This window comes from Siphateles boraxobius, unplaced genomic scaffold, assembly GCF_051911475.1.
Source record: "Siphateles boraxobius isolate OS27281-9 unplaced genomic scaffold, OSU_SipBor_1 56, whole genome shotgun sequence".
NCBI classification, from domain to species: domain Eukaryota; kingdom Metazoa; phylum Chordata; class Actinopteri; order Cypriniformes; family Leuciscidae; genus Siphateles; species Siphateles boraxobius.
This window is the reverse complement of record NW_027509182.1, coordinates 2,894,234-2,921,395: the sequence shown is the minus strand read 5'-3', so window position 1 is coordinate 2,921,395 and position 27,162 is coordinate 2,894,234. Positions and strand designations below refer to the sequence as shown.

Sequence of the window (27,162 nt, the reverse complement as noted above, 5' to 3'; positions counted from 1 at the left end):
TGCCATACGGACTTTGCTCTCACTTCACCTGAGTTTTCACTCACTCGATCGTTCTGCATTTTCGGGATCACACACAAACACAGGCTCCAGCACGATATTGCTGCAGTATGGTGAGTTTATGCATGCAAATATGAGAGAAATATTCAGCGTACAGTTGTCTTTGTTCCAAGGTATAACCTATTTGTCTAGCATTCCAGTAAACGGTAGAACTTTTTAAAAGGTTACTATGTCAAGTTATGCAACAAAATATATATAATGCACTTTATCTTGATCTAAAATCAATGGCTGTGTTTTCACTTTTGTTTATATGTAGGCCAAACAGTAGCTTATCAGACAGTTATGCAGTAAGGTCATGCACTTATCATCTGACAGGGACGATTACTGTAAGACAGCAAATATAAGCACCATTTATGGAAATGCAGTGGCCCTAAAATGACATTTAAGCCACTCTTAAAATGTATGAACATCATTGCAATAAATACTAAATATAAAAACAGATGTAATTTCATCAAGACACAAGCACTGTTTAGAAACAAAACATTACTCAAAAAAGGTTTAGTTAGTTTAAATTATCAAATAATATATACTGTACACAAAATTTGAGACTTAGTGGATCATACTTATAGTTAATGTCATTGACTGCACCTATGGTCACGGCAAATCCCAAACTATTCCCGTATTCCTAATCATGTTTTGTTTTTTCATTTTTCAACTGAATTCTGTCATAAATAAATCATGTTAACTGATTTCAAATAGTTTTTTATGTATTTTAAGCAAATGAGAAGCAGAGTACTTTCATGCAGAATGTTGTATTCATAGCGAAGCATGTCATCCTAAATATTGTCAATATTTGCATCTGTTTTAGGATCAAATTGAGACTGCTAAGAGCGAGGCAGAGGAGGTGAAAGTCACTATGCTGGAAAATGCAAACGGAGAAGGAAAACTCAAGAATGTCAATCAAAAAGCCAAAAAGCCTCAGTCCACCGTGAGTCTCCTTGGTGTACAGTACATCAAGATTTATGTCATAATTAATACATCATGTTATATTTATTACAATATTACAGTTACATATGGATGTCTTTTTATTTAAGCCTGCTAAAAGAGCTGAAGGTTTGTGCCAAATCTCAAGAGTGTAACTCTAAACAGCTGAACAGTCTTTGTGTTTTTTGATGTGACAGGCATATTATTACTGGTGTACTGAACATATAAACATTATTACTCACAGTATTCTGTGAAACTTAAAGGATAACTTGGTAACACTTTACAGTAAGGATCATTACCATTAGTTAATGTATTAACTAACATTAACTAACAATTAGCAATACATTTGTTACTGTATTTATTAATCCTTGTTAATGTTAGTTAATAGAAAATACAGCTGTTAATTGTTTGTTCATGTTAGTTCACAGTGCATTAACTAATGTTAACAAATACAACCTTTTGTTTTTATTAACATATTAGTAAATGTTGAAATTAACTAAGATTAAAACATGCTCAATAGAAGTATTGTTCATTCATTCCCGCTAAGGTAGTTAACTAATGTTAACTCATGAACCTTATTGCAGTGGCGTAGGTTTGATTTTGAAATTGGTGGGGACGGGGACAACAATATATACATATATTTTAAGTTTTGATCGAAAGTATTGCTAGGGATATATCAGTGTCACTGGATATTGGTAGGGACACGTCCCTAGCGTCCCTACTAAATTCTACGCCCCTGCCTTATTGTAAAGTGTTACCGATAAATTTGCACACTTCATACACTATATGTTAAAGGTTCATAATCTTTATATCCAGTTCTATTTTCATTTCACATTCAGAAAAAGATTTGTAAGGAATCTGCAGCAAAGCAGAAAGGGAACCAGAAGATGGAGTATCTGCGGGCTAATAAAGGACTCGTAGCCACTGTACTGATTTCAGCTGTTGTTATATTCACTGTTGTGGTTGCCATGCTTGTCACTAAAGAAACAGAAGGGCACAGTCACTCAGAAGTGTACAATGCCTCAGAAATTCCATAGCAACAACTGCATAAGACTGCTGGGACAAATATGTTTGTTTGTATGTTTAGTTTGTTTGTTTGTTTAGTCTGTTTTCGGATAATAAATTATCATTTTTTTATGATATAAAGTGCCATTTGATCTAACATGACATTACAATTTCTGTTTTAAACATACTTAAAGGAATAGTTCGCTTCAAAATGAAAATTCTGTCATCATTTAGGCCACTCATCATCTAGCTGTTTCATACCGGTATGAATTTCTTTCTTCTGTTGAACATAAATATATTTTGAAGAATGTCGGTAGATAGTTGATGAACTCCATTGACTTCCATTGTAGGAAAAACAATACTATGGAAGTCAATGGGGAAGCCTACATTAAATGTTTGGTTACTGACATTCTTCAAAATATCTTCTTTTGTGTTCAGCAAATGAAATTCATACAGGTTTGAAACAACTTGAGGGTGAGTAAATGATGATTATTATTTTGAAGTGAACTATTCCTTAAATTATAAGAAATGATATCAATGCCTTTGCATTTGCGGAGTTATTTGCGAGAGTTTCTCGGGGAACGCAAAACTTTTGCGATGAGAATGTAAAATGTTTTTTTCTTTTCTTTTTCTCCCGTCTCCGTTGTTTTAAGATTGTTTGTATTAAGACGACGATTTAAACACTCCGGTTCTGGGAGAAAAATCAGGTTATGGGTACGTTTTTTCAGCTCATTCGATTTACTTTGTCATATAAACATAACTTGGCAGGAAAGGTTATGAAGAAAAACACATTCCCTATGAAAATTGTGCTGCTGATAGTTTGGTATGTAAACACAAGGAGATGTGATTGAAAAGTAAGGGCATTTTCTGAGGTCAAGTGCACATATCCTTTTTCTTTTATAGCAGAGTGGAAGGAGCACAAACATATTTTTGTTGTATGATTACAAAGGACGCATCTTAAAGACATGCTTTGTTTGAGGCTAAAGATTGTACATAAAAAGCTCTTATCGTTATTAACAATGTTTCTTGTTCACAGCCACAATTTTTTTTTTATGTTGGAAACCATCACGCTGTCATAATCATGGTTTGAAAACTGTATTTAATTTCTGATGAACGTGAAAATAAATGCAGAAATCTATTATTTGCTGTTATGACTGAAATAACTTCAGTGCTTCATGTTCTTTTGAGTTTCTTTAACAGCAAAGAAACTCAGTTCACAGTTCATTCGATTTACTTGAATGAACAATGTCAAGAGGAGTCAGGCAGCCCAGTCTAGTTGCTCCATAACGAAAATGTTTCCCTCTATTTCCATGGTGCAACATTGGCATATGTAATGCACCTATCTGAATATTAGTCTTACAATTCATTTGAGGTATATTTTTTTTCTTTTTGCTTTTGTGACCGTATATTGTTCAGATAAAGGCTAAATTTCACTATTTTAATATTTAACAGTAATTTCATAGTCTACTGGCATATTATGTAAATAAACGTTAATATTATTGGTCAAAATATATAATCATGCAATATGAAATCTACAAAGAATCGCCATACGCTGAAATGATTTTAATTTTGTGTTGAGGAAGATACCCAATACAAACATCCAACTCTATTTTTATCCCCTTTCTGAGAAAGCATAACAAAGAAGGAGACTAATAAGGGGTTGTTCAGAATACATTTTTTGTATTCCACTGTGCTGATTTTTAAACATGCTATATATATATATATATATATATATATATATATATATATATATATATATATATATATTTGGCCCAAAATATCTAAACTAAGCTTTTAATTTTCTTAACCAGTTATCAAAATTTAAGCAAATGCACTACTTTTAAAGCCATTGCTGTCTCTGAAAAACATCAAAGACCGGATAAAGTTTTTGGCAGATTATGGGAAGTTTGATTTAGAGTGGTTCAGCAGAAGTATGATGAATCACAATGGAACACGGTTTGCATGGTGATGTTCCAGAGCGGTGTCTTCGAAAATCTGGTGAGAAATATAATAATACATACACCACAGTGAAGCATTAAGACATGTCATTGTGGGGAGAGTCTTTTTAGCTGCTGGTATTGGTGAGCTTCTTCACTGTGAAAAGTCATTTAATGCTTTGGAGTAAAGGAGAATATTGCAGGATGGCTTGCTTCCCACAATTAACAGGAATGCTCATGCCCAAATACCAAAGACAGCCATTAAGTGGCTTGAGAACAAGTCCATTAGGCTCATGTTTTGGCCTTCTTCAAAGTCCAGATTTGAACCCTATAGAGAATATTTGGCCTCACATTAAACTCAAACAAACTGGGAGACATTTTTCCACTACTCGTGAACTGTTTGAAGCCATTAACATTGAGTGGAACAACACTCTTCTTCCTGTAAAACTGTCTAAGTTTACCCACATGGCGTAGGGGAAAGATATTCCATGCTAAGTTACTTTAACTACAGTATTACTTTATGTGCCAATTTCCTGACGAGTGATTTAAACCGTTAGAGACCACTAAAAAGACAACTTTTTTTGAATTGGCCTATTTCCCCCTCAGGAGGAGCATGTGTGTGTGACACTGTACATGCAAAGCGCATGAATAAACAGCAGAGGGCACCATCCAATCTATCAAAGTGTTACTTTTACATAGTTCAAATTTTGAAATGGTTAAAAAACATCTTGATAATTTTTGGTCTGATTTAAAATTAAACTCTTAATTTAGAGTTTAACATTAAACTGGTTTAATTAATACCAATATATATATATATATATAATATTTTTGGGGGCAGTAAATAAACAGTCAGTTCTGGAATTTCATGTGTTGGAGACAGGAATGGACAAGCGAAAAGACCTGACAAAACTGCAAGGATTGTGGGGTGTTTCCAGTATGCAGTGGTTATATCAAAAGTGACGCAAAGGACAACCGGTGAACCAACATCAGGGTCATGGGTGCCCAAAGCTCACTGATGCATGTGGGGATCGAAGGCTTTAGCCCGTCTGGTCCGATCACACAGAAGAGCTACCGTAGTTGAGACTGCTGAAAAACTTGATAGAAAGGTAACAGAACACATGGTGAATGTAGTCACGGTCAGAGCCCATGATGACCCGTCCACTACCGTAAGCAACTACAATGGGCACAAGAGCATCAGAACTGGACCATAGAGCAGTGGAAGATCGACTGGTCTGATTAATCACGTTTTCTTTTAGATCAGGTGGATGGTCGTGTGTGTGTGTCCGTTACCTAGGCAAGAGATGGCAGCAAGATGCACTATGGGAAAAAGACAGGTGGAGGCAATGATCTGCTTGAAACCCTTGGGTCTTGGCATTCATGTGGATGTTACTTTACTACCTAGATAAAGACTGTTCCCCTTCACAGCAGTATGCTCTTTCAGCAGCATAAAGCACCCAGCCACACTGCAAAATTGATTCAGGAATGGTTTGAGGAACATGACAAAAAGTTAAAGGTGTTGTCTTGGCTTCCAAATTCCCCAGGACGGGTCTCAATTCGATATGGGAGGTGGTGGTCCAACAAATGCTTTAATTATAAGTGACAGATTCAATAAGGTGTTGGAAACATTCCCATATTGACATGGTATCATCACAGTTTCTGCAGATTTGTTGACTGCACAACTATGATGTGAATCTCCCGTTCCACGACATCCAAATGGTGCTCTTTTGGATTGAGAACTGTGACTGTGGAGGCCATTTGAGTATAATGAACTAATTGTCATGTTCAAGAAACCAGTTTGACCAAAAATGACTATAGGAGACATTGCAGAATATCACTTGTATGGTGTCTGAAATATAATTTATTTTGCATTTTTTAAGTGGTTTTATGGTTACCTAAATTATATATTAAACATGACATAGCTGCTGTAAACAGTTTGATACTGGCAGCAAACATCCTTCTGAGTGAAAAGTGTCTCTCAAGGTACATTTGATTTCACAAAACAAAACCCTTAGTTTAAAAGATAAGGAAATGTGCAGAATGGGTCATAATTCAATAGAAAGTTGCATTTCGAACTAACAAGTCGATAGCTCAATTTCAGTTTCCATTTCACAAGGTTATCAGACAATCGGTCTTCTAAACAAAAACTGTTATTGGAAAGTCTTTTCATTTTGACACATCAATTTGTGAATTTTCCATTTAACAAAAAGTAATTTATTATTGTAGCCTAAAAGGTGATCAGGGCCTTATTCAAACAGCTGCACTGATGTTCTCATACACTGCAAGCCCAAATATAGAAGTCATTTTTGAATTTAAATAGGCAAATGCGTAAGAGTCTGATTGGATCATTATTGCAGTGATTATCATGTTTCTAGCATGTTATATGTGTTGATACAGTTTTTCTAACTCCAATTGATGGAGTGTGTAGCTTTTCATATCTTAAACATCAATGTAGGAAGACACATCATGGCCATATTCCAGGATGACAATGCCAAGATTTATCAGGCTCAATATTGTGAAAGAATGGTTGGGAGGGAGCATGGAGAACGATTTTCACACATGAATTGGCACTACTGAGTCCAGACCTTAAATTCCGTGAAAGTCTTTGGGGTGTGCTGGAGGAGACTTTACAGAGTGCTGGACTCTTGCATTGTCAATACAAGATATTGACCAAAAACTGATTGGACCCCTTGATGGAAATAAATCTGGTGATGTTATATGTAACAATGATTCAATCATAGACTCTTTTTTCTTTTCTTTTTTTTGGCCGGGCAGTGTAGAATGTACATATAGTTATGCATAATCAAAAAGAGGACTCTTATAAATATAATTATTTTGACTGAGCTTTGAGGCATCAGGACATCTACAGATGTTTGAATTTGGCCTTTCACACAAAACAGAAACAACATAAATAGTACATTTCTGTAACATACGTCTTAGCAGCTTCTTTAGGAAACTGTGAACATCTCACCACAGTAGAATTTTCATAGAGGTATTTTGCAAGTACTTGAACAGAAATTGAATTGCATTGTTTCATTGTCTGGCATTACAACATATAAATTATAAACAAACAGATACAACGCATAACCAACTGACATTGGTTTTTATAATAATTCTCAATATAACATATTGCTTTCAAATGAGCAATATCTAAAAACGAAAATACTGTGTAGTCAAAATACAGCTTATTATGGAGGATTTCACCAAATAAAAAAAAAAGTTCTCAGGTTTCCCCTTTAGTGCACTACATCATTTCCAATACATGAGAATTTCTTTCAAAGTATTCTATGTATTATTAAATGATTTGCAGGAACTGAGGTGTTAACAATGATGTGATTCTGATTAGGAAGCTTTCTTCATTTCATAATTACTGACTAGACCACAGTCTCAAACGCAGTACTGATATTCTATGCAATATTATGCTCAGCTAAAGGCATTCACTTACAAGCAGCTCTGCGTAACAAATGCACATCATTTACAAATAGCAATGTTTTAAAACAATACACTAAAAAAAGACTGTGGATAAGACCTCTGATTCTGTTTTGATGCTAGCTTAATATCAAAGTGACAGGAATAGGCATGTTGGAGAAACAAAAAATGTCTTCATTACACAAAACTATCTCCAAATCCACCTGAAAAGTGTACAAATTATATAGTTTGACTGCTGAGAAATGCACACCAGCAGTCAACAGCACCAAATAAATAATTAGTTTGCTTCGCCATCTAAACATTCATCTCAAATGCAGATATAAGAGCGTGCCTGCATTTTCTGTAGCAAAAGCATTTCCTGTTTAGAAATAGATATATTTCTTTAGTTCAAAAAAGTGGTGGGAAAAATATGAGATGGGAGGAAAAACTTATTTCAGTGCTTTTGTGTTCCCTCGCAAATTAAGCTTGCGATACTTCTAAAAGAGAATGCAAAAGTTTTGCTAACAAACCGATTGCATTCCCCATAGAAACTTTGGGTTCGCTCGCAAAATGTTTGTGTTCTCTTGCAAAATTATTGCTTTTCCCAGAGAAACTCTGCATTTGCTCACAAAAGCACACGTTTTTTCCCCCATCACCAGTTCCAGTTACATTTTGTGAGCAAATACAAAGATTCTCATGGAAATGCCATGCATTCAAGTTTTGTGTTGAAAAACCAAAATGGGGAAAAAACGTATTTCAATGCTTTTGCGGGCAAATGCAAAGTTACTCGGATGAATACAAAATTTCGTGTTTGCATTCAAACTCGGATGAATACAAAACGTGCATTATCTTGCAAAAGGATTGTGTTTCCCTGAGGAACTGTGCAATAGCTCGCAAAGGCATTGCAACAGTTTTTCCTCCACCAGTTTTCAGAGTAAATCCAAACCTTCTGCAAGAGAACAAAAACTTTTAGCAAGCGAATGCAAAGTTTCTTGTGGGAACGCAATGTATTTCCCCCAAAAATCTTTTGGAAAACTGATTAATATCGCCTTATATTTCTAAAAGTGAAATATAAACTAAAAACGACTGCGCTTAAAACAAAACATCAGAATAATAGTCACAAAATCTTGTTTCTTGTTTTCCTGAAATATTTGGAATTTGTTCAAAAGATACCTGGAATAGATCAATGCGGGCAGTTTTTGGATCAAGTGATGAAAAAACTTGGCAAAAGCACCAAAACGTTTGACAAGGTTGCACAGAGATGCACTTAAATCTTATTCAATACAGCCACAATGTGTCCAGAGCTATAGGACAGAAGGTCCACAACACCTGATGTAATGCCAATACGGTGCCACAGATCAAACTAAGCTGTGAGCACTTGGAATGAATACATAAACTGTTCCTAAACCTCATTCCAACCCAACTATTTGCAGCAAAGGCTGGTGCGACTGACTTAACATCTCCACTGCTACAGTGATGGCTTGACCTGTTGTGTAATCACAGTTTCTACAGATTAAATGGGTTACGAAAGGTTGGATGGGTTTAGCCAATTATCTTCTTTGTCTAAACGAGTGTCTTTGTATTGCTGGCAGCTATGTAACAGATTCACACTGACAAAGACAAAGTGACCAAAGTCACTGATGTCCAATGAGAGTTGGAGATTTAGTGCGCCTTGAGCGTCAGAGACAAATTGCATTTGTTTTTCGGAACTCTGTGCTAGAGCAGAGATTCAATGCACCGACTACCAATAGAGCGCTGCAGTGACGGCATATTTTTGAAGGACAAACCTAGAAGTTGGCATCACCCTGGTTCCCTCGACAAAAACCCAATAAGATTTTTCCAATGGATTTTGGAGTATTAGAGAAAATAAACTCTGTGACCAACAAACGTAATGAACAAAATATGTATGAACTTTGAAGCCTAAATAAATACTATCACCAGAAGTAAAGCTAAACGTAGGCTATAAGCAAAAAAAGCGCCACAGTAACAACTTCAAAAATTACCATCACTTAGCTTCTGACAACGTCTTTATACATTTTTTTTTTTTTTTTTTAAACATTCCTTGATTATAAACACGAGGCTCATAAAACGGGCTAGTGACTTTACTTGTTCGGTTTGTTGACGTTTAATGTCTCTGACAACTTCCGTAGTGCCATTTAGCCACTTGTAAGCAATCGCCTTTTTCCAAGACAATAAAAAAATAAAAAATAAAAAAAATCACAAGGGGAAACCATAAAAGTTTCTTGAGTTAACCACAGACCCTTTTCAGGTGTTTAAGCAAAAACCCAATGGACTTTCAGGAAAATGGAACCGGAAGTGTTAAAATACTAACTCGTTTCTGAGTTTTGGCCTACAAAAATACGTCATCCCTGCAGCACTGTATAAAATTTCCTGATGCTGAAATACTACTAGCAACCAACTGTTAACTTGTTGACCCTGAACAATTTAATCGCTGTCAGTGTGAATGCACCTTAAGAGATGAGTTATTGCAGTTTGAACAGAGTAAATTGAAACATTCCTATCTATCAGAGGCAGGAATCGCCTGTGCTGGTTACTGAGGGCTGTACTTTGAGTTATCTAAAACATGAATGCAAAATATCATGCAAAATACCTTAGTTACAACCGACTGGTCATTACTGTTGGATTATAATCAGCAAGTCTGTAAACTTACTGTAATTCTGTATTGCTTGTTCCAGTGTTTAACAAATCCGTGAGCCAGACGAAAAGTTCAGAGTCTATACGCTGAGGTTTGAGGGAATACCATAGCGGTTAACCCCTATAGCATTGCGATGCTTTCTGGTGTACAGTTGAGGTGTGTGGAAGTGCTGCTGCCACCGGGTGACTTGAGACTGCGGGCACCACATCCCATTGCAACACCCTTCCCGATACCCCCCATGATGACCGCTGACCCTGGATGGTGATGTTCACTGCGTTTCATTAAGGCTGCCATTATGGTGTCACTGTTGACAGTGCCAAACTCATAGGTGAAGGTGCCATAGTACACCAGGACCAGCACCGTGAAGACCCATTCACAGATCGCTGCGGCGTGCTGCAAAACAAAACTCTCATGGACGAAGAAGATACCACCTTGAATGGGAAGTATGATGTTAAGGAATGGGAACACAAACCTCCAGCATAAAAAATATGGTTATAAAACATTTTCTGACTGAAAATTTTGAGTTCCGACTCCGAGGTGTTGGGAATAGTGTTGGCATAAGAATTATCTTAAAGGGGTTATATAATGCCCTTTTCACAAGATGTAAAATAAATCTCTGATGTCCCCAGAGTGTGAATGTGAAGCTTGAGCCCAAAATACCCCACTGATATTTTATATAGCATGTTAAAGTTGTCACTTTTTGAGGGTGAGTAAAAACGCGCCGTTTTTGTGTCCGTCCCTTATAAATGCAAATGAGCTGCAGCTCCCGACACAGGGGGCGGAGCTACAACAGCTCATTCTTAGCAGCTTTGATTACCTCACACACACATGCACTGAACATTTTAAAAACGTTTCTCCTTTTATGTTCAAATCGGAGTCAGAAAGATGGGGACACTCAAGAAGAAGTGACAACATTTCTGAATGGTTAGTTGATGAATTTATGTAGCTTATGTGTAGTTATCTTCTAGTCATTGATTAGCATATGCTCTCTTGTAGGCATGTGCCGGTATCAAATATTCATGCTGCGATTAATTGATTGAGCTTTTATCACGGTATACGGTATTATCACGATATTTTAATTGCACGAGAAACAGACGGATTGGGGGTATCTAAAAAAAACTTGCATCACAATGTGTAATTGTGATAGTCAAAACATTAATTTTATTTTTTAGTGACAACATGTTATAATGTTTACATGGTACAGTTACTGAGGCTACAGTTTGTATTATTGCTTAACACAATTTTCATGATTTCAATTAAATTCTTGGATTTAATTTCAATCTTGATTCAATATTGACTCATTTGGATAAATATTAGGTAGGCTACAGTAGATAGCCTGCATTTAATTTTTTCTCAAGAAAAAATATATCTCACATAATGCTGTAAACATACAGAGAGAAATTAAATATAATGCATACAATATAAATATAATAATAATATAAATATAAAAATGTAATATGCCGTAATTTTCATTATAATAACAATTATATAATGACAAGTAAACATATATTAAAATATGTAATATAGTGCACATATTTAGCAAAATACTCCTCTCTATAGCTATTTTCTTATAGTCAACTAACATTAAATGGCTTTCCTGAGGTAAATGTAACGTTCTGTGACATAATTGTTCTCCTGCAGTGTTATTGACCTCTTTCCGTGGTTGAAAAACACTGATTGATCGAAAGTACGTATACCTTTCGGTGGGTTGTACTGTATCTTTAATAAAAAGTAACAGATGATCTGTTTACTTGAACTGAGGCGCGCGATCTGTCACGTCATTTACAAGCACCAAAACAGTATTTATTGTCTGAATTTCGTTATAAAACCTGAGAGCTGATATTTTTTTCATATCAAAAGTAACCTGCTCTGTCTAGTCTGTCGGTGTCAGTGTCCTCTTTGCTCCGCGATTTTTCTCTGCGTGAGAAAATGGATGTGTGGCGCGAGACCGTGTGAAAGTGTCAATTGCGTGAGTCTCAAGCTGCTGAATGCGTGAGAGTTGGCAGCCATGCGGGGGATAAATAGTCGGCAGCGTTCCTCCTTCCGCCGTGCTTCTTTTCCATGTGAGGATTGTTTACATTAGACTAGAGTGCACACTGCATTCACACAGTGCTTATACATGTGATGTGGGGATTGTTTACATCAAAGTGCGCACGTGTTTTGCACAGCATATACGCATTGTTTTTTTAAGCGGTTGATGGAAAATAAGCTGATGCGCGTTCTAAAAATCTAAATTCGGATCTATTATTTTTCACGGTATTTCGAAGTCCCCGCGATAACAATATCGTGCATATTCATTACCGCGATTTATCGCATTACCGAATACCGGCACATGTCTACTCTCTTGATAATCTATAAATCGTGTTTCGGGGGCAGGGTTTATGTAAATTTTAGGGTTTGTGATGTCACTAACCCGGGAGGAATGTCAAATAATCCCTACCAGCCGTTTGTTGGAGTCCTTAAAAAGCAATTTCTTTAAAAGAAAATATATCCCTTTGCTTTGAACTTTGAGTGTCGTAACTTTGCAGATGTTGTTCATACTCAAACAGCAACATTACAGACTAAATAAAGTTAGAAAAGTTAAATCATAATCAACCACCCCTTTAAGGAAATAAAATTCTCTGAAACATATAAATTGTATAATTGTGATATGACTGTTCATTAAAAATTGAAAAAAGATTTCAAACGTTTTTTTTTTTTACTACAAGGCTAGGCCAGCTTTGTTAATTGTAATGCAAGTATTCATCTCTTTGTACTCTAAGGCCTGGTTTCACAGACAGGGTTTAGTTTAGATTATTATTGTAATGTTTATGTGCTTTGAGACATGAGGTTATGCAACATGACATCATGACTTTGCGTAAACATGCACGCCACTTTCAAGTCAAGTGGCGTGTTATCTATACGCATTTTGAGCTATCCGTGTGTATGTCCACGCCGAAATCTTTTGCGTGCATGTCTACGCCATTAAATGTCCGAGTGATTCCGCGTGTATGTGTACGCCGTTAAATGTCCGAGCGAAACGAAGCAAAATCTATATCTACATCTGTGGAGCGATCTTTTTTTTCGTAGGATGGTAGGAGAACACTCATAAATGGTATTAACCCCAGTGACGGGTAGGTTTAGGGACGGGGTTGGGGTAGGTCATATATCTATATATACATAATACAGTAATATAACGTTAAGTCAAAGGCGTTGATAAACACGCTGAAAAGCGATTATGCGTGTTGATAGCACGCCAAAAATGGAAATACGAATTGGCGTGTCATACATACACCATTTCATGAGATCAGTCTGGGTTATGCCATCTCTCATCACGACGCTTTGCAGACTCTGCTGTGATCGTTCATGGGTTTTGAAGGAGGCGTGGCTTTAGAGAAGGGAGTGGTTGTGAAGGGAGGGTGGGATCTCATGATTTCAAAGCTAGCTTGCTATTGCTAACCTCTCCGATATTGCCAATCCTACCTTTAATAGCAGCATTATAACTTTGGGATTTTGTTTGTATTTCTTAACGATTGCTCAATGTTCTTTAGATACATGAAACTGGCAAATCATTGTTTTATTTTCTTTGTTCTAATTTGTTTTATTTAATTTTATTGCAGGCACTGAAAAACACTTGAAAAACTTCAAGCACAGTTTACTTTTTCTTTGTTCAATTTTTTTTTATTATGGATTGTTTGCAGAATAAATACTTCAAGCATGTTTATTTTGTTCTTTGTTCTACTGTTTGTTTATTTTATTTCAGTCTCTTTACTTAAATATTTACTTGAAAAACTATTTAAGTAGTGTACTAATTTGAACATTAATATGTTACTTTTTAAATAAAGCAGTGTATTCAGAAGTTTTTTGCTGTAGCATCAAAATTGGTATGAAAACCCGTGAAATTCCACCAGCATTGGACTATTGTCACATTTGTGAAAAGTCTACTAATAAACTTATTTACTGGACATTGTATCTTTTATCATCCACTGAAAAGCAATAAGCCACTGTGTTTTAGGCTGTTTGCTTCATGTTCAAATGTACTCATCCAAATTTGAGTTTCATGTATCAGATCATGACTTATGAACTCTTAGTAAGGATACTAAGGACAAGCGATACCAGAGCTCCAGCTGAGAGCGCCACACGCACATGAGCCATCCAGTAGTCCAGCGCTGTCTCTGCTATACGGTACGTCAGAACGCACTGCAGACACACAAACAACAAGCCAGCAGGGAAAGCTACACCAGCTCCCACATAATGAAGAGTCTTGGCATGATCAACCTGAGAAAAAAAAAAAAAAAGAAAACAGATGGAGAGGGTGAGACTGTGAGAAGAATGAAAGTTTATTTCGATTTATATGTAATGGGCTGAAGTTGTGAGTCTATTATCATATGTTCACCTGAAAGTTCCCAACCATGACCAAACCCAGGGCATTAATGCAGCCGGACACCAAAGAACTTGTGTTGGTCCAGCAATGATGGCTGTGTTCAATCACTTGAGCATAACGCAGCATGCACACCATAACCACTGCAGGGCGAATTACAAATTATAATAATTCATTGCCTTTGACAGAGGTGTATTTCTAAGACAAACTGAAGTAATATTGACCAAAAAACATACACATTTAAAAAAACAGGAGCTGCATTACAGAAATGCCATATCTTATTTTTTTACTTAAGACTTAAAAAAGTTCTATTTCTTAAGTGAAATTATGGTTACTAAACAGCTTGGATAGGCTTCTGAATTAGATGTTTCTGTGATACAGGCCCAGATTAGGAAATCAACAAAAATTCGGATTTAAAAATAAAATTGAATTAGATTAGTTATTTTCAAACAGTAATTCTTACCCATAAATGCCCCAACATTGCCTATCAAACTGAAGAGACAGCTCTCTGGTGGATAGCAACCACATTTACTGTCAAAAGAGCGGAAAACCAGATATTAGATAACTGTTGCATGATAAGTTGGTGCAAAACAGTACTACTAAGGAAGCATCTTGAAAATGTGGTCATTTTGTGGTATTCCAGATAAACTCAAAGTAATTTTTTACCTAATGAGGGGGATGTCTTGAAGAGTGCAGCAGGACTTTGGGAAGCCCCTCTTAGCTGTTTCCTCTGTACATGTCAAATTGTATGTCCTATTATACAAAGACCCAAGCGTAAAAGTTAACAACAGTATGTGGTGACTTTAAGATTTGGGATTTAACCCTGCAAATCCTGACATACGCAATTATAATACAATTATTATAAAGTTAAAAAATATAGCAATTGTAAGTCTCTTTGGATAAAAGCGTCAGCTAAATGAATAAAAAAAAAATTATAGTCAGCTAATTATTTATTTTTTCTTATGCAACAGTTTGCTAAACGTTTAAACAAAATATTTTAAAAAAGGTTTGCATATGTGTGTGTGGTGTTATTTTATTTATTTATGAGTTTCATTTTTGATACATCAGGCCTAAATTACTCATATAATATGATATAAAATATGGAGCTCATATTCAGGCAGGAAAAAAGCACCTCAAACTGAGCAGAAAATGACATTTACTTGGCCCAAAAGTAACATTAAATTCTGTAGTAGCAGAATAAAATAGCAGTATATAACTATCAGTTGTCACTCTACAGTATTTCTCTCAATAATATCATAGTAAGATAATAATCAAATGCCTGACGTATCGTTTTCAATACTCACATTTTAACTTGATTTAAAAAAAAATGCATGTAGAATTATGTAAACATACGTTTCTTTACACCAGTAAGTGTTCAAATTGAAAATTGACTAACAATATAAAATGTATTCTTACGTCTACATTTTACGTTAAAATCAGTAAAGATTTCAGGTGTACCACAACCTCAAGGGGGACATTTTTACAATTTCTTGCGAAAAAAGTATGAACTATCAATCAAATGACAGAAGGCATGTAGTAGATTGTGCATATAAATTGATCAATTATATAGATACAGAAGGCTTTATAGGGTTAACGTACCAGTTCTCAACAGGACAGACATGGTGGTTCATTACTGCCATGGCGTAACTAGAAAACAAAATATTTGAATGATTATTTGCTATAAGTACATGACTTGTCTGAATGTTTAGTATATTAGCTAAACGAATAAACAGTAGAGATTTAACGTAATTCTCCTTCACTTAAACACTCACACAATCCATATCCCTGTGATGGAGAAGGCAGACAGGCTGACAGGCAGAACAATCCAGGCAGTCATTGGTCAGTCTGTGAGACCCCCGCATGAGGGTGTGCAGGGCGGGGCTTATGGAGAGGCGGTGTGAGACACCAGCAAGTGAAGCCATGCAGTGTGGGGGTGTGTGGACCAGCGGGGGCAACGTGATGCTCCTTCAACTACATCTGGAGGCTCGCAGATTGCCAACAACCAACAATATCTAGTTTAAAAACACAATGCATTGATAAAAGATGTTTGCGAAGATTATACGACACAAAGCTGCAATATTACTGAAATACAGTTATCAATGTAGAGACAATTGAATTGAGACACTCTTCATAGGGTCATTCCATGTCAAATCAACCAAATTTCTACTTTCTCGGCTCAAATTTTCTGCAGAAAGACAAACATAAATAGTGATGAAAGCCAAAATATTAAATTTAATGAATGCATATTTACTGGGTAATCCACTATTTTGTACAGGGAGTCAAAACAGCAATTTTTATATGAGATTTGGAGCCAAATTACAGGGGGTAAAAAATAACTTTAGAAAGATGGCAGCATCAGTAGGTCTATTAGTAAAATATGTTTACTTAAGCATTTTTTGCTGTATTATATGCCAACAGTGACAGTATCTCCATATCTCCGGTTTTGAGCCATAGAGGGCCTTTAAAATGAAGATACCCGTTCCTGCACCTCCTCTCCATCCCTCGCTCATAGAAAAAGAGAGGAGTGGTAAAGGATATTCAACCCAGGCCGTCAAACTGACGTCATCAGAGAAGAAACGCCATTTCAGAACGAGGGCAAATGTTCCGATTTTGATTAAAGATTACCACGACAAACAACTTTTTCCATGTATTATCTTGCACGGATTAATTGTTCACAAGACTATTAATGTACGCTAACAAAGTAAATATGGTCAATTTTGATTTCATGACGACTTTAAGAACCAGAAATGAAAAGGGTATTAAGATATTTTTAATACTTCTTGATGTAAACTTGGGGCAAAAATCACAAGTAGTGATTTTTTTTAACCATTTTTTTAACTGTCTCCATTGGCATATACTGCACAAAATATTGCTTAAGTAAACAGATTTAACTAATAGACCTACCAATCTCTGTGTAAAATAAAACAATGAAGCTGCCATCTTTCTAAAGTCATTTTTTACCCCCTGTAACGTTAAATTAGCATCTCATGTGAAAATGATCATTTTGACCCCCTCTACAAAACAGTGAATTACTCAGTAAATACATTCATTAAACGTAATATTTAGGTTTTCTTCTCCATTTATGTATTTATTTTTCCAAAACAAAATATTATCAAACAAAATATATATTTTTTAGCCAGGGCTTGAGTTGACACAGAATGAACCCATATGCTAAATTACAAACAAGCCACAGTGATGACACTCAGCAGGTTTACAATAATAGTTATGAAATAAAAATGTATGACTTTTTAATATTGAAAATATGCAATGCACATTATTTCGCCGAGGACTTTACTCTCTTGAAGTACAATGTAAATCCCACATAAACCTTTGCTTTAAAAGCGTGGAGTATAAAGACAAAAAACTTGTATTAACAGTTGTATTATCAAATAGCCCTAATAAAACTAATGTTATTATACGATATTATCATTGTGGTGTGAGCTCTTATTTAAGTTAGGCAGACTTTATATACTTAAATATGGTTATGGCACGCCCACGAAAGACGTCAAGTAGATTTGTAATCGGTTAATCTGAGATGAAAGATCCTCTGAAGCAGAAGTCAGATCAACAAAGACAGACAGAGACACACACACACACACACACACACACACACACACACACACACAGCCGTACTAATAATGTTCAAATCAGTCTCAATGTCACATCAGCAAATACAATACGACAAAACTAACCAGATAAATGTATAGCTACAATTATAACTACGGTATACGGACTAATAGAACGAAATGACAGTAAATAATAACTAAACAACAATTTTTAAAGATAAAACTCAACATCGTGTAGCTCACAAGCTATCCAGCAGCAGATGCAAGTAAACAACTTTATAAAACGGCTAAGATCTCCTTTTCTACGTATATGTGTACCTACACACGCAGCATATGTTTTCCCACAGCATTTGAACTACCGTATATTAGTGTCATTATTGAGATATTATGTTTTGATATGTCAAAACATGATCCTACCGCAGGCCCCGCGGCTCCTGACCGGATGCTGCCTTTGCAGTCTGAGTCTTCATCAACAGAGGGCGCCCTTCATCTCCCTTTGCGCCTCCACAGATCTTCTTCTTCTTCTTCTTCTTCTTCTTCTTCTTCTTCTTCTTCTTCTTCTTCTTCTTTGGGTTTTAACGGCAGCTTGCATCCTTGACCTTTCATTACTGCCATCTTCTGGTTCCGGTTATTTACCATATACTTTAGTCATCATAGTCTTGTCATTAGTCCCGTTTTAGTCAGAAAACAAATCAAATATTTAATTTCTTGTTCACTCCTACTGTAGTGCGTCCATTATACTCTTTACTCCATGTCCTATTAGTAATATTTTTCCATGTATTTTATCATATCTATCCTTTATAATTCATATTTTGAACAATTAATAAGCACATGTTCTACAGTCTCATGATGTATTCGGCACTGATCACAAAACCCAGTTGGATGTTTCCCCATTATATGAAGAGTCCTATTTAATTTATTATGCACTATTCTTAATCTGGTTACAATAGTTTCTTCTCTCCTGTTTCCTCTCTTATTTTCAGTGCCAACTCTTTTTTTTATTGAGTATTTGTCTTTTAATTCTTGGTCCCACCTTTGCTGCCATTTTTTAGTAATTTCTCCACACACTAGCTATACTCTTTCCTTCTGATCTTGAAAGGCTGGTGACTGCTTCTTTCTTTTTGCAGTGATTTCTTAGATATTTTGTCTACATTTTCATGTCCTATAATACCCTTATGCTGGGACCCACATACTCCACAGATATGGTATTTCGACGGGGTTAAATCTGATACATTGAGTAGCCTATGTTCTTGACAATAATTTACAAAAAAAATTCCTTCTTGTCCTTTTTTTATAGATAAATTTAGCTTTTGAATACAAACATACACACACACACACACACACACGCACACACATTGTGACTTGTGAATCATTCGTTCGAGATACGGACGTCACTAGTATGCATGCTGTTGATCACTGTAAAAAGCTGTTAATTTACTTTAAAAAAGTACCGGCCCATTAGATACATTTGTTCGAGAATTGGTCACACTATGTATATTTTGGTTTCGCACTCTAGTTCTGAAAAAATAATTTGCCACAATGCCACCACACAGTGAACACTGAATTGTCGCCAGAAGCTATAAAATAGACTATGGTATATAAATAAAAGTAAATGGGCTATAATTTGCATTTATTTCTTCATTCTTCGACTTATCCTAGTCGTTGTATATTGATATAGTATTTTCATGCAAAACTTACTGTTTCTGTCATCTTTCATATCACAATATGGCAGAAAAATAGAGGGCATCGGTAAAATATAAATTTGTATAAGAATAAGAATATTAATAATTAATTTCTTCACTGTGCGTATATCTGTCATGTAACAATATAGGCCCAAACTTGTCTCTTGTGAATTAAATAAATTAAATTGCTTCTAATCTGTGTGTTTCTGGATTTCGTGGTATTCGCTTGTAAATGCAATAAACTACAAAACCCATAATGCCACATTCAAACCGGAAGTAAACTGTGAACTGACAAAAGTCACTCGAACGGGTGTTGGGTTGTTTTGCTAAAGCACTGGCATTGCTTTCAGCCTCGGTCAACCAAAAATAATTCTCGCATTTTAGATTGCTATGATATTCAATGAACTCGTATCACATCACATAGGTTATACATCGTAGGAACACAGACTGAGATATCTTGTAATTTCAGTGTAGTTTCCCTAGCGATTCCTAGCATGACTTCTCGTCGGCCTGACAGCTTTGAGGGTCTGGGTTACAGGGGCAGAGAGGATCCGTCATTCAGTGGGGGGTATTCGGGCAGGTCATTCAATAATTCATCCAGCTCTGACCTCCAGCACTGGGTCAGCACACCTCCAGATATACCTGGAAGCAGAAACCTGCATTTTGGCGATCGCACACCACAATTTGAGGCGGCACCTGCCCAACCAGGAGCAGCAGACGAAGCGCAGTCAGCGGCTCCACCGTCCGGTAATAATGAGTGCATGTTATTACTGAAAGGGAGTCCACCTTTTCCCTAAAGAGCCTAAGTTAACGTTACTCCGTTTTAGATTATGGGTGGCGCTTTCGGTTTGGGGAAGTTCCACTTAAAAAGACTGAAACAAATCATAAGGTTGCGCTACAAATAAACCTTATCCGACCGCCAGTTTGACTGAATGAACTAACATTTCCTCAATTTTCTATTTTCAGAAGTCAGGACAATAACGTAACGTTTGGAATTTTGAGTTATTTTCAGTCGCTGCATTATTTTCCTCAAAAATTCCTCATTCCCCTTATGTCCCATACTTTTCTAGAACAAGTATCATGGCATCGACCTGGAATGCCATTACACACAGACTGATGTATAATCTAATCAAAACCATCATAACCTGAATATTTCACCCAATATGTATTATTGTAGTAATAACTCAAATGAAGGATCATTGAATTGATCAAGTAAACCGTACGTATGAACCAGTTCATTCAAATTATTTGGATTCCTGACCCTCCTTCAAGACTGTACAGATACAGAATTGTACAACATAAATACATTTGCAGTAATGAGATAAATTAACTAGAGCTCTCTACGTTTTTTTAATATACGAATGTCATTTTGCATATGACAAATTTTGAGTCAACAGGTCATGAACTTTTCTGATACAGCTGTCTCTTAAAAATGTGTCACTCTTACAAACACTCCATGTAGTTTACTGCTAGGTGTAAGCAAACACATGACTCATTCAGAGACCTTTAAAATAAAATGTAAAGGCATATTGGTAAATTCAACACTTTTATTTTTTCTTAAAATGACAACTAAAATCTGTCTTTCAGAGCAACTGAACAGATTTGCTGGTTTCGGGATAGGCCTTGCGAGGTAACGAAACCCAATAATCACTACTTAAAATAATTTTCTATTGAAAGTACAGTGAGATTCAGATGTGAAATAATGTTAGTAAACTCATAATCATTTTTGTATGATTTGAATTAGCCTCTTCACAGAAAATGTCCTGGCCCATCCCTGCATTGTGTTTCGGCGTCAGTGTCAGGTAGGCTGAATCAACCTCATTGTCTATCATGAATGATTTTTAGATGCTTATATCATAAATATGCATGTGTTGCTGAAACGTACTCCTTTTGCATTGCATAGTCCTGAAAAATATCATTTAATTCTGTCATAAAATGTCATTTAAAATTGTGAAACTTTGTTTCAGGTGAATTACCATGCCAGGTGTTACCACTTGTCCCCACTGACTGCCATCAGCGTGATGTACAATGTCACCAAAACTCAGGTAATATACATATCATATCTTGGTCGCTGTGCTGTTGCTCAGAAATAACTTCTTTTAAAGAACAGGTTGAAAGCAGGGCAATTGAGTACTGTTGGAGTTCCTCAAGGCTCTGTGCTTGGACCTATCCTTTATACAGGCACATAAGAGTTTATCCTACCATTGCTACGCTGATGACACGCAGCTTTACTTTCTTTTTAACCAGACAATGTTGAAGCAAATGCAAATTCATCAACTTATATTCCACAAGCGCCTTATAACTTTGGTAAAGGAAACCCCTGAAAGAATCCCGTCAAAAATATGTTTAATAGCATAATTTATTGTCTCTCTCTCTCTCTCTCTCTCTCTCTCTCTCTCTCTCTCTCTCTCTCTCTCTCTCTCTCTCTCTCTCTCTCTCTCTCTCTTCTCTTTCTCTCTCTCTCTCTCTCTCTCTCTCTCTCTCTCTCTCTCTCTCTCTCACTCACTCTCTCACAGGGTCCAAAGGCTTTATGGAAAGGAATGGGCAGCACTTTTGTGGTACAGGGGGTCACGCTGGGAACAGAGGGCATCATCAGCGAATGCACCCCGCTTCCAAGGTATAGAAATATACAGTGTGAGCAAGCACTAATAAGTGTCTATGAAAACACCTTCTAAAGGTTATTCACTATTATATAAAAAAAAGAGTAATAATGACCTTTATATTTAGATCTAGATATTTTGATAACTGGCAGTTTTCAGGATTTTAATTTATTTAATCAGTTCTCGTGTTGTTTCCATTGCCATTATTGAGGTAAATTACATTTCTGTCTAATATTGTGATGTACATTCACAGGGAGTTATCACACAAGTGGAACCCTAAACAAGTTTTGGGACACTTAGTACTCAAGGGGTAAGTTAAGTTAAGCTAAGTGAATTCACTTGTATTTTTGGTATTGTTTGGAAAATGCTATAAGCTGCAAGTTGCTTATCTCTTGTTTCATTTGAGTCATAATTGTACCTCGCTCTTCCATATCTGTGATCTATTTGAATAAGCTTCTGACTAAGCTTAATATGCAGGTAATTTTTTATATAAAACAAAGTCCCACAAAGAATACGGAAAGGGAATTCCATAGGCTTGACATTTAAATCTTCTCCTTATCTCTTTTGTGCAGTCCTTTGATCTTGTGAAATCATTGTGTGGTTGTTTTTTTTTCAGTTTGACATATGTGGTTGCAATGCCGTTTTACTCAGCAAGTCTCATAGAGACTGTACAGGTAAGCTATTTTAATACAATACTTTTGTACCCAGAGTCAGAAGTGCAGTCAATTTAAGACAAGAGTCAGAATCATAATTAATTAAAGAAAAGTTTTACTGAAGATAGTTTTCCTTTTCTTTAGACCGAAGTCAGCTTCAAGACTCACAAGGAGTTCATAGGCCGCCCCGCTTACAGTTACAAAGATCACAGCAATTATACCCTTCACCAAGGTCTAAGTTACGTCCTTGCTTCTGGTTGAATGATTCTGATTGGCTAAGAAATAGATAAACATAGTAATTTTCCACACATGGACTGATAGGCAGTAGCACATCTCCATAGTCTGTACGGCTGCCACCAGGACCCTGAGTTGGGGACCAGTGGTCCTCCGAGGTCACAAGACTGTGTGTCTATAGGCGCCGACATGTTAAAGAAAACAAGTCAGTCAATCTCCAATAATGCCACTTGTTCCTTAATATGTAAACAAGAATATTAACACACACACGGACACACAGCTTCTTCAAGGTTCGATTTGGCCATGATATGCAGCCTCTAACTATAAACAGGAGAGAGTCTTCTCGAAACATCAAGATAATACGTTCTTTCTCTCAAGGAGAGGGCACTTTAATCTAACGCAGTAAAGTAAAGCTTTAACAAAGAAATGGTCCCTTAAACTCTAGACTTCAATGACCCCTGTGACCATAGTTGTCAGTGTACCCCAGCAAAACTGATGCATGTATTGACACATGTTGAAGACCTTTCTCAAACACAAAACGAGTCCATATTTCATTTCTGGAAGCCGGGCTAAATGAGCAAACACTGTTACTGCATTCCTGGCATGGGCCAGACCCTTCAGTCACCTCCCAGATTTCAGTCACCTTTCAGAGAATACATGAAAAGAACGTTTTAGTAATAACACTGGTAACTTCTATAACTATGTAAAATCTCACAAGCCCAGAATCCACCCCTTCAGTCCCCCGTTTTAGACCAATGTGGGGTCCAATACCGCCACATCTAGTCTTTCCATAGAGGCTGCTTCAAAATGTTAGACTTCTGACCCACGCTCCCCTGTCAGGTTATAATTCTCATAAAAAAGAAATATATCCTACTTAGCACATTATTGATTTCCAGAACCTTTGGACATAGATGTCTTTACACGTCTTACAGCTGTTATTCATTTTTGCTAATTTGGTTTTATCATTGACTTAACTGATACAAAACAAGTACATAATTATTCTCTGGAAGCTGGGCTAAATAAGCAAGCACTGTGGCTGTATTCTTGCATGGGTCAGACCCACAGTCACTTCTCAGATATTTAATTCAGACATTAGAGAATACATGAAAAGAACATTTCAGTAATCACACTTGTAACTTCTATAACTAAAAAGTAAAATCTTACAAGTCTAGAGAAGTCATTCAACTGATTTGATATTTAGAAGGAAAAATATTGATTAATACCTTGATTTATAATCACTCATTCGATATATATTGAAGCAGCAGTGGATTCCAGAATCCAGCCCTTCACAGCAACAAATAAAGTGCTTGCACATTTGAAAAACATCTTATCCAGGCGCTAGATCAGTCTAGATGCTTTAGGAAACACAGTTTGATTTGATCTTGTGGTAAATGAGCAAAGCAGTTTTGGGTAACTACCTCTCCGATGCATCAGTTTTACATCTGATAATTATTGGAAGATTTTCAACGCAATAACCGCATTTGTTTTGTTTTCATTTTGACTTTAGCTTTTTGGAATTTGCTGTTTGAATTGTGCCATTGAGAACATTTTGAGGTTGTAAAGTCAAAACCAAGTTAATTTTGGTAGTCGTCTATAAGAGTGATACTGATTAACTAATTAAATCACTTCCATTAATTAGTTAAAGTTGTCCACTTGCGTCAATTGATAAATCATTTGTGTTGTCTCTCAGAAATGTTCGTAGAAGTCGCTGCACTTTTCATATATTAAAAAGCTTTTGTAAAATCTACACTACCATACAAAAGTTTGGGGCCGGTAAGATCTTTTTGAAAGAAGTCTTTTGTGCTCACCAAGTCTGAAATGCAGAAATTTTGTGAAATATTATTACAGTTTAAAATAACTCCTTTCTATTTGAACGTAATTTAAAATGTAATTTATTCCTGTGATGGCAAAGCTTCATTTTCAGCATCATTACTCCAGTCTTCTGTCACATGATCCTTCAGAAACCATTCTAATATGATGATTTGCTGCTCAAGAAACATTTCTTATTGTTAACAATGAAAAAAATATTTTGCTGCCAAATATTTTCTGGATACAGTGAATTTTTTTCAGAACAGCATTTAGGTGAAATAGAAATCTTTTTTCATGACTTTACTGTTATTTTTTATCAAACTAATGCATCCTTGCTGTATAAAAGTATGAATTTCTTTTTTTTTTTAAACTGACCCCAAAGTTTTAAACAATAGTGTAAATAGTTAAATATTTAACAATTTGGGGAAAAAAACAATGTGTGGAACATGCTTTGATTATATGTAACTAGTTTTTAACTAAACTTAGATTAAACTTAGGTTTGCTGTCATGGTGGTTTCTCTGATTGGGAAATATACATTTTAAGTGAATACATATATTTATAATTATACTATATATATATATATATATATATATATATATATATATATATATATATATATATATATATATATATATATATATATATATATCCATTTTAGCAAATACATAAATATATTGAGATTTTGTAAAAAATACAAAATAAATAATAATTCTCAAAAGTACAGAGATTTTTAGTTGTTGTTGTTATATCGCCCACTCCGACTTCATTTAGTGTCTCTTCTTGGTGTTCCCTCACCAGAGTGAAATAATCCGAGACAACCCCGGCATCCTGGACTGTGTGAAAGAGGGTCTGGGACGTGTAATGGGTATGGGAGTGCCTCACAGCAAGCGTCTCCTTCCTCTCTGGAACCTGGTGTTCCCCACAGTCCTCCACGGCATCCTCCACTATCTTATCAGTTCCAGCGTGCAGCGACTGGTTCTTTACCTGTTGCGGCGTCGGAATAACGGCTCACCGAAGCATTCGCCCCCTGACTCTGGAGCAGACACGGTCCAGTCTATGTTGGATGCATATTTCCCTGAGCTGATGGCCAGCTTTGCCGCCAGCCTTTGTGCAGATGTTCTGTTATTTCCTTTGGAAACGGTGTTGCACAGGCTGCATATCCAGGGAACGCGCACCATCATCGACAACACCGACCTGGGTTTTGAAGTGTTGCCCATAAACACACAATATGAAGGAATGAGGGACTGTATTAATGCGATTCGCCGCGAGGAGGGCACCGTGGGCTTCTACAAGGGATTCGGCTCCATCGTGGTGCAGTACTCGCTTCATGCTGCAGTGCTGCAGATCACCAAGATGATCTACTCGACGCTACTGCGAAATGCTTGATTCGGAAAGGATTCATTCCTTATTAATTCACTAAGAGGTCCTTTTTTGGTTGAGTTGGACATTCCAAAAAATGTGTCCTAGTATGAATTGATAATTGCAGATTTGCAAGGTTTTCTTCACCTCTTTCTGTGATTCTGTACATTTGTTTTATAAAGCACTGGTTGTTTCATTGATTGCACGACACATTTATGCAAAATATGCTCTCATATTCGCACTGGATTCTAATTATTCTCATTGTGACCCCCAACCCTTACCCACCAGCGCCAAAACATGTATATTTATAAAACCCTTACCTTTGTAATTATATTTCCGTACTGTTTTCTCAGTTTCGTTAATGGTCACTATGTTTCATAATGTTTAAAAATTGGTTAAAGCCCTGTGCCAAGTTACTTTGTCATTAAATTATTATTTGCACCTTAGTGAAACTTGTGCCAGTGTTTTAAACAGTGAAAATGTTTCTATTTGCCAGGTTTAAAAAGATATAAGAGATACAAAAATGCAATGTATTGAATAGAAGCCATTATGTACACAAGATTGCATGTGTAAAACTAATGTACCTCTGGTTCCTGGGTGAGTAAATTATTAAAGTTCTAAATTATTGGGCACTTTGCTTTAAAATAAATGTCTACAATCTGTTTCATGTGAATTTTTTTTTTAACTGCATTTCATGTTACATATGTTACAATAAAAATGTACCTTATACACTACTGTTCAAACGTTTGGGGATAGTAATTTTAATCCAAAGTAACTGTAAAGACATTTATGATATTACAAATTATTTCTATTCAAATATATGCTGTTCTTTAACTTACTATTCACAGATGTATCACAGTTTCCACCAAAAAATAGCTGCACAACTGTTTTTAAACATTGATTTTAAAAGATAG

The 27,162-nt window shown here is 36.1% G+C and overlaps 2 protein-coding genes and 1 long non-coding RNA gene across 4 annotated transcripts; 2 read left to right on the top strand and 1 right to left on the bottom strand.

Annotated features, from left to right (window-relative positions):
• Positions 1 to 4: 4 nt before the first annotated feature.
• On the top strand, positions 5 to 3,124 carry LOC143714832 (uncharacterized). The gene is made up of 3 exons (XR_013195620.1): positions 5 to 110; positions 866 to 985; positions 1,821 to 3,124. It is a non-coding gene; the product is annotated as an uncharacterized LOC143714832 (long non-coding RNA).
• Positions 3,125 to 5,756: 2,632 nt separating this feature from the next.
• Positions 5,757 to 18,450, bottom strand: tmem150ab (transmembrane protein 150Ab). Its single transcript, XM_077206400.1, has 8 exons — positions 18,328 to 18,450; positions 16,117 to 16,356; positions 15,944 to 15,991; positions 15,011 to 15,097; positions 14,808 to 14,875; positions 14,360 to 14,487; positions 14,064 to 14,241; positions 5,757 to 10,415 (listed from the first exon to the last, which is right to left on the bottom strand). Exons 2-8 carry the CDS (start codon positions 16,179 to 16,181, stop codon positions 10,105 to 10,107), a joined length of 885 nt encoding a protein of 294 aa, XP_077062515.1. The 5' UTR covers positions 16,182 to 16,356; positions 18,328 to 18,450; the 3' UTR covers positions 5,757 to 10,104.
• Positions 18,451 to 19,853: 1,403 nt separating this feature from the next.
• On the top strand, positions 19,854 to 26,910 carry slc25a46 (solute carrier family 25 member 46). Of its 2 annotated transcripts, none has more exons than XM_077206399.1 (8): positions 19,854 to 20,339; positions 21,180 to 21,222; positions 21,337 to 21,394; positions 21,560 to 21,637; positions 22,109 to 22,209; positions 22,446 to 22,502; positions 22,809 to 22,866; positions 25,688 to 26,910. In XM_077206399.1, the coding sequence occupies exons 1-8, from the start codon at positions 20,087 to 20,089 to the stop codon at positions 26,273 to 26,275; spliced, it is 1,236 nt and encodes a 411-aa protein (XP_077062514.1). In that variant the 5' UTR covers positions 19,854 to 20,086; the 3' UTR covers positions 26,276 to 26,910. The 2 variants fall into 2 exon arrangements, with proteins under 2 accessions (XP_077062514.1, XP_077062513.1); XM_077206398.1 differs by having other exon boundaries at positions 19,880 to 20,339; positions 25,661 to 26,910.
• The last annotated feature ends 252 nt before the right edge of the window (positions 26,911 to 27,162 follow it).